General features: G+C 36.0%; 1 protein-coding gene across 1 annotated transcript; it reads right to left on the reverse strand.

Moving 5' to 3' along the window:
- Positions 1–39: 39 nt before the first annotated feature.
- LOC306862272 (solute carrier family 23 member 1-like) lies at positions 40–8,507 on the reverse strand (the record flags this gene model as incomplete). Its single annotated transcript, XM_079405021.1, has 14 exons — positions 40–321; positions 413–508; positions 616–759; positions 1,642–1,771; positions 2,028–2,133; positions 3,368–3,515; positions 3,718–3,874; positions 4,093–4,213; positions 4,303–4,484; positions 4,574–4,641; positions 5,031–5,119; positions 5,202–5,359; positions 5,457–5,627; positions 8,475–8,507. The coding sequence occupies 14 exons, from the start codon at positions 8,505–8,507 to the stop codon at positions 65–67; spliced, it is 1,860 nt and encodes a 619-aa protein (XP_079261147.1). The 3' UTR covers positions 40–64.
- Between the last annotated feature and the right edge of the window lie 207 nt (positions 8,508–8,714).

The raw sequence follows: 8,714 nt of genomic DNA on the forward strand, positions 1-8,714 counted from the left end.
AAAAAGGTTCAGCTTCACCCAAACAGTATACATTATATTAAACCAAGTCAAATAAAAAAGATGGCTAAATTTTGGTGCAGACCGTTTCAACTGGAGCATCAATCACATCTTCCTTTATTTTTATGTCCTCCTCCTCCTCATATTTGCGACATGATGGCTTAAAGCCTCGGAAAGTGGGACAGATTGGCAGGTAGCGCAGACAGCCCAGCTTCCGGACCTGCTCCATCCCAATTGGAAAGTCATACGTATCTGTTTTTACTGTTCCTGCTCCTGAATAATTCTCAGCTGCCCATTCTATGAGACCTCGCTCTTTTCTAGTGCCTGCACACAAAATGTAGAAATGATGAATGCAGAATGGCATGCTATTTATCCAATGCATTTGTATATTAGCATACGTAACGCTTTCACATACCTGGGATTGTGTTATCAAGTACAAATGCTATGAATCCCCCTACAAACATCTCTGTTGTCAGGAGCACTGTGATGATTTGGTCCAGCTCTGCTACACCTGTTAAAATCAATCAAAATGTGTGTATTCACAGTAATAGGTGACGACAGCCACAGCATTCCTACTGCAAACAAAATATATCAGAAAACACTGTCTGGCATTTCAACCTGTTTTGATGCTGCCTGGATGAGTGTCCAGGTAATTAGGCAACATGAGGCCAAAAAACATGGAGAAACCCAGAACAAAAAGATTTCTGGAGGAGTTCAGATCCACACTCTGTAGGTTTGACAGTCCAACAGCTGTAATCATACCTGTGTACAAATTAAAAACTGTTTTAACTACACAAAATACATATATGCTACAATTCTGAAGTTTGAGGTTAGAAAGATTTCCTTGAGTCTCTTGAGCTCACCAAGGCTGCATTTATATCATGCATTTATAAAATGTAATTTATTATAATTTTCAGCAGCCAGTACCCCAGTCTTCAATGTCACATGATCCTTCAGAAATCATTAATAATAATAATTTATTTTTATTATCAATATTGAAAACAGCTGTGCTGCTTAATATTTTTGTGGAAACCACGATACATTCCTTTCAGGAATGTACAGAAAAGAAAAGAAAAGAACAGCATTTATTAGAAATAGAATTCTCTCCAAGGTTATTTTAGTATAAATGAGTTTTAGTTTTAGTATCATTCGTTTTTGTTAATATTTTGAATTAGATTTTATTTTTATATTTTCTACTTTCATTTTAATTTTAGTTAAAGTTTTATTAATTTTGTTGTGTCTGTCGTTTTTGTTAGTTTATATAGCTTTTCTTAATTTTATTTAGTTTTAGTTATTTTAGCACATCAAGTTAAATGAGAAATGGATATGAAAAATGATGCCTTGCTGAAATAAAATAGGTTTGTTTTTTCTATTGTATTTTATTAATAAAAACCCTGAATCTGTCACTTTTGATTAGTTTAATTAATCTTTGCTGAATAAAAGCATTAATTTCTTAAAAAAAAAAAAAATTCAATGTTGTAGGTTTGAAAGGTTTGAAATACAAAATTCATTCATGGCATGCTGTGGACTTGGATGGAGCAAATCTGCAGTTGCTACAGAGTTTCCGGGCTCTTTACTGACACTCTGTGGACAAAGCTGGGACAAAGCATCTGCAAAAGCAAATAGATCCAACAAGCTTATTACCAAACAAGGTGCAGAACATCCCTCCGAGGACAGGGTCGGGTAAGGAGGCAAACAGAGCAGTGAACTTCCCAACAGTTCCCAATAACAGCATTATGCCTGCTCCGTATTGTATCACCCTCCTACTTCCCACCTGCAGGAGAAATCAAGACACCAGGGAAACCACAGTTTGTCACTCGACCCCAAGCAGATTTACAAAATGAATGGTGTCAGTGGAAACAAAGCATCTGAGGAGACAAGAGGAGAGTTATTTGTGTATCTGTATGCTCCTGCTATAAGCTCAACTCCCTGAGGGACTCTGATCACGTCACAAACACAGATACTAAAACAGCTTTTACTGAATGGTTTCTAATATACACTAAATAGCCTAAAAGCTCCCACTACCTCACCTTGGTGATGCCAAGCACCCCTATGTTAGGACTGGAAGAGGTCGATCCATTTCCTGTGCCCAGCAGCCCCGCTATGATACAGCACACTCCCTCTGTAAAGATCCCCCTAAGAAAGAAAACAGATAGTAAAGTAATACTAAAACCGTTGTATACATAAATCACCAAGTCTCTCTTTCCTATGCAGAGTTGTAAGTGCTACACACAGCCAGGATTAGCACAATGTTTAAAGGACTTCACCACTGTTTATTCAGGTTAATTGCTTTGTTGTTTAGGACAAATAGTCTCTATCCTACTTCCTCTGGGATGAGTTTCTCCAAATAACTGTTTGCATATAAGCACAGAGGGTCACGTCATATGTGTTGATGCAATCATTAGTGTGATGTCACAACGTTTCGGCTGTTATTGCCACTCCATTTTAACCCTTTATAGCATAGTATTATAACTTCTAAGGCCTTTAAATGATAAGAAACCTGTTGTACACAATATACCTCATTCCTTCTGTTATATGTTGGTTATCCTTTTTATGGAGTAAACAAAAGAATAACATTTATATTGTAAGTAATATTTCAAGAAGAACACTTACTGGACTGAAGCAACTTACATTTACTTTTAATTATCCATACATCATATTTTAGAAAAAAAAGGTTCCAGAAACGTATATCTTGACATCTCCCAATCGTCTCTCTCATCTCTCTCAAACCACAATAAAAACTTTCATCTTGCCATACAAATATCAGCAACCATGCTAAACATGCATATTTTTCCTCAATTTGGGACTCTGAATAAAATCAGTGTTTTTTCCTACTCTAATTGTGAGCTCCATATATTTGATATCATAGTATATGAGCCGCAATAGCCTGATGTATCAAACACATACTTTTTAAAAAATACTCTGTCTGATAAAAGATAATTCACCCAAAAATGAAAAATTCTGTTATTAATTACTCATCCTCATGTCATTCCAAATCCGCAAGACCTTTGTTCATCTTTGGAGCAGAAATTAAGAGATTATTGATGAAATCCGAGAGTTTTCTGACCCTGCACAGACAGCAATGCAACTGACATGTTTAAGGCCCAGAAAGGTAGTAAGGCCATCATTAAAATAGTCCATGTGGTTCAACCTTAATTTTATGAAGTTACGAGAATACTTTTTGTGTGCAAACAAAACTGAACATTATTTTATATGTCAGGCTTTAAAAGTGAACAAATCTTAAGGTTAACAAATAAATTCTGAAATTTATAGTACATTTAATTATTTTATTTAAAAAAATGGAAAATCTGATTCCACATGATATGATCATGTCATAATCGTGTCATTTTCTACTGTTTATTGTCCTTACCTATTGATAGCATGAATAGGAGGAGGTGGAGCTCCAGAGAGACGAGCGCAGGCATAATAGTCTCCAATAGACTCAACAATACCAGCTAGAGTGGCACTAAACATTCCTAGCACTCCTGCTAATGTCACTGTGGGTAAACCCCACTGACCTGTGACACACACAAAATCTGATTTGGAAAGAGTTCAGCCATTAACCCACCAATATCCTTCCCTCTAATCACACTTCTAATCATTTTACTGTGAAAAAAAATGAAGTCTTAGATTAGATATTAGCCACAAGTGACACTTTCTTATAAAGAAGCTGTTATAATTCATGCAATGTGCGATACAGGAAGCAAGCAAGGTCCTTACATGGATAGGGGAAACGAAACCACGGCGCCTGGGTCATAATATCGCCTCGAGCATCAGTGCGAGCCTTGTAGCCGTACTTATTCGGGTCATTCGGTAGCACATCCGTCAGAGTGAGAATGTAGCAAACCAGCCATACCACCATGATTGCCATGATGATCTACCGAAATCAGGATAATCGATTACTAAAGACAAAATGTTTGAAAGTGAGCATTTCAACCTAAAAATGCACTGATAATATGGGGTAATCTGAACTTTGTTCAAAGTCCTATCAGGAAGTTTAATTAAATGTGATAAATCCTTTTTATTGTTTAGCTCTATGGTTTATGATATTGTCTAAATGCAAAGAGCTGGGTGTTTATGAATATTAGTTCGTACTGGAAACATCTTGAATATCTGCATATGTGTGATGTGACAGCCTTTTTGTTTGGAGTAGCTTGGGAAAGGACAGGCCCAGTTCCTTAGATACTGAGCGAACATCACAATGAGGAAGACACACCTGGAATGACAAAACACACAGATGTACTAAAGCAAAAACAAGCTAGTATAGAGCTAAACGAAACGTATTTAATGAGCTGAAGGACTCACAGTAGAGACAGGCCCCATTGACTGCCTGCGCGGTCTCCTGCTGTCTGGAAGACAGACAAGCCGATAAGGGACACTGTGGGAGTGACCGTCAGGGGTCCGATTGAATTAAGCAGGATCCCAGGGATTCCAGCAAACCCTATGACCGCCTCAATCAGGCTGGAGATAATGATAGCGCCCTGAATCTACAAAGAATTGACACACACACAGATCAGAACACAGGATTTATGAAGGCATTGACAAATGTTTCAGTCTTTGGATATTGGTCACGCACCTCTCGCATTCGTGGTTGCCAAATATGAGAAGTGTTGAGAGGAAGAGACCAATCTCCGTAAATCTCCTCTGTGAAACCCAAAACCAAGGTTAAGCATTAACTTAGACACAGATCTGACCTGCACAATGTGGAATGTAAACAGATTCTCATTAGACAATACTTTCTAAAAGAAGGGCTAATTCGCACAAAATGCAAAACTGTACAATAGTTTTTATGTAAATGTGATTCTTGTTGCTTTTCAAGGAGAGTGCTATATTTTTTAAACACTTTGTTAACTTTTGAAACCCCAGGCAATGGAGTCTTTTCCACTCCACTGCACAGCCTACAATGTAGTTCAAAAGTTTGGGGTTTGTAAGATTTCTGAATGTCTCTAATGCTCATATAATCCTTCAGAAATCATTCTAATATGTGACCCAGGACCACAAAACCAGTCATAAAGGTCAATCACCGTTTGTACCTTCAGGAGGACATTTCCATTTGTCCAGCCTCAGAATTGCCTGAGCAGGGATGAGAAATGCAAAAGCACTTGCCTGGAACAAAGGCAACCTGAATATGGCATAGAAAAAATATATACATTGCGAGTACTAATCACATACATCCATATCAAAGCACACATTAAATAACTCACCTGACACCAAATGTAGTCTGTATGAGCGTAGTGATCCCCACACAGGTGAAGATGGTGCCCACTAACTGACTGACAGTGTATTGGTCCTGCCCCACACACATGGCTTCAGCCAATAGGAATGGTACAGCAATAGTTCCACTGAAGCATGTTAGGTAGTGCTGGAGATCCAGAGGCAGAACATGCAGATATAGGTTTAGGAGGGATGGGGATGTTGGGAGAGTCGGATTAGGAGAGAGTATGAGAATAGAAGTGTACCTGCAGTCCCAGCAACACACACAGATACCAAGGCGGGACATCCTCGATTCTGTAGATCATATCAAATCCTGCAGGCTGATTCTGACTCCCATCAGACGTCTTGGCAATGTCAGCAGGCATCTCCTGTACTTCTGTACCATCTTCTAGCAAAACTCTATCTGAAGGTGGGAGCTAATGGACAATATTAAAAAGAATAAGTATAATGGAGAATTAACACACACACACACACACACACACACACACAATCACACATGATTCATGCATGACAATATTATTTGTTGAAGTCCATTAAAACATATTGTAATACAATAAATGTTTAAATATTAAATCAGTTTATTTAATAAAACACATTTTCATATGCCTGTAAAGCCAGCCATGGAATTTTAATTTATAAAATAATTTAAATTAAAACTCAAACTTAAAAATTATTTTGCTAAAATAGTATATATGTATACTAAAACTAAAAAATAAATTTAAGCTACATAAAACAATTAAAAACACACAACAGCACAATGTGAAAACTGAAAATATAAAATTTCAAAATATTAATAAATACTACAATCGTATAAATACAAACACACACATATATTTTTTTCAATAAAATAGGATCATTTATCTGTCCATGAATGATTTCATTCATCACAGCATATATTTTGCTAAAAATAATTCAATTTGAATAAAATCAATTTGAACATTTGAAAACTTGCATCATTCGATTTTTCATAGAAGCCAAGTTCAAAAGTTGCCAAGTTACTCTCTCATTTAGTATTTATAATTTACTTAATATTTAACTACAGATCATTTATTTAACTGTAAAAGACAGCAAACTGACTCTAGTAAACACAAGTCTAGGATATTGAATATGAGCAGCCAAACTAAAACCAACTTAAATCTTTCACACTGAATTGTTTTTGCTTTCTTCTAAGAAAATGCACTTATGCTCAGAAGGATTGAAAGTGCTAAGTTAGGATGTGACTCAGAAAAAGAACACGGTCGACTTGACATGTACTAGTTTGGCACCGGCCCTTTTTTTCTGCCGGGTAGACATTTCCTTGATACGCGTGACAAGTTAAGTGCTCAATAAAGTGTTAAACTGGTTTCAAAAGAGATGCATGGATAAAAACATGAACATCACGATTCATCATTAAGTAACCAGACAGTATAAGTTATGGGATTATAAACAACATTATGCAGGTGCTATTCCAAACAAATACTCCACACATTGTATCAAAGCTTACTGACAACTGAGCTGAAAAGAAGCTTTATAAGGTCACCAACAGGATGGTCAGGACAAACTTTGCTATTTTATATATACATGTATGTATGTATATATATATATTGTGTGGTCAAAATTTTACATACATTTTACAGACACATCCAAAATGTTATTTATTTGACCAAAATTAAAGGGGATCATACAAAATGCATGCTATTTATTTTTTTTATATTTCACATATAAGGCATTTATGTTTAGTCCACATGAGAAAATAGTAGTTGAATTTATAAATAAATTACCTGGATGCTTCATAGCAGTTTTTTTGTTTGTTTGTGTAGTGATAGTTGTTTATGAGTCCCTTGTTTATCCTGAACAGTTAAACTGCCAGCTGTTGTTCAGAAAGAAATCCTTCAGGTCCCATAAATTCTTTGGTTTTCCAGCATTTTTCTTTCTGCATATTTGAACCCTTTCCAGCAATGATTGTATGATTTTGAGATTGATCTTTTCACACTGAGGACAGCTGAGGGACTCACATGCAACTATTACAAAATCTTCAACCGCTCACTGATGCTCCAGAAACACGGTGAGCCTGGGGTGTAAACTTCTGAACAGAATGAGGATGTGTACATTTGTCTTATTTTGCCTAAATATCTCATTTTTTAATTTATTACTGCCTTTCAGAGGCTACATAAGATACTTTCATGTTTCCCAGAAGACAAAATAAGTTCAATTTACCCTGATCTTCAAATTGAAAATGTTTTCACCTCCAGGCTCTTAATGCACTGTGTTTCCTTCTGGAGCATCAGTGAGTGTTTGAACTTCAATTCAACTATTATTTTGTGAACATATTTTCTGTGAAATATCTTAATCGGGTCAGTACTAAATAAACAATAACCCAGATTTTGTATGTTTGTATGTATGCATATACACACATACATACAATATATGTACATTATACATTAAATTAATATGATTTTGTATTAAAATAATTGATCTTGGATCATTTATTTTGGTCAAAAATTTGATTTCTTCCATCAAACCACATATTTCCAACAAAATAACTGTAAAGAACTGTTAACTTGAAAATTTTAAATTACATAAAGAGAAAGTGGCATCATTTCAGTTTTCAGAGAAGCCAAGTTCAAAAGTTGGCAAGTTTCTGTCTAATTTAGCATTAATAATTGACTTAATATTTAACTACGGATAATGTATCTGACTGCAAAAGTTAACGTAAAAGGTGGTTGAAGAAAATAACTTTGAGGAAAATTTGTAGCATGGAAACAGTTAAGCATTTAAAAAAAAAAATTAAAGTACAGTATAACTCAATTTAGTATTTTGAGTAAATGTAAACAAATATATAACAATGTATAATAAATAATGAGAATCATTGACTGACTGATATTGCCAAAGAGCAAAATTACATAGCAAGCGCATGTATGTCTTACTGAGTATAAAGAACAATATATTTACCTACTACTCACTCTTTGGACACTGAGCTAACAATTCTAAATAATCTGGCACAATTCTTTGCACCTCATATTTGAACATTTGTGCACATCCATAAGACAAAGGCCTAAATGTTTTGTTTGCATGGTTCAAATTTGTATACACTCAAGAAAAGAATATCTAGACATTTTCCTCAAAGACAGAGACACAGCAAAATCTAGTAATAAAGAAAACATCTGAGATTTCCTTGAGATGTCATTACAAATCCTTACTTTCTTTGAGATAAACATCTGCAGTGTGACCCAAATCAGTGTTTTCATTCACAACAATGACTCTACACTTTATAGATATTTTACCTTAAACTCCTCTGCAGTTTCTGACTGATTCATTGGCCCTTGAAGGATGTGCGGGACTCTGTGCTGCTGTCTCCCAGAGGCCACGTGAGACCCGAGACCCGGCTGGACGCAGAGCACTGGTTTTATGGAAGAGCGAGAGACAGAAGGGGACCAGATTAGACAGGTTAATAATCTGCCCTTGGTCCTGGACTTTACTCCCCCTGCCTGTGCTCATCAAAAGTCCGACAGTGTGAACACAAC

The sequence above is a fragment of the Barbus barbus genome, assembly GCF_936440315.1.
Source record: "Barbus barbus genome assembly, chromosome: 43".
In the NCBI taxonomy this organism is placed as follows: domain Eukaryota; kingdom Metazoa; phylum Chordata; class Actinopteri; order Cypriniformes; family Cyprinidae; genus Barbus; species Barbus barbus.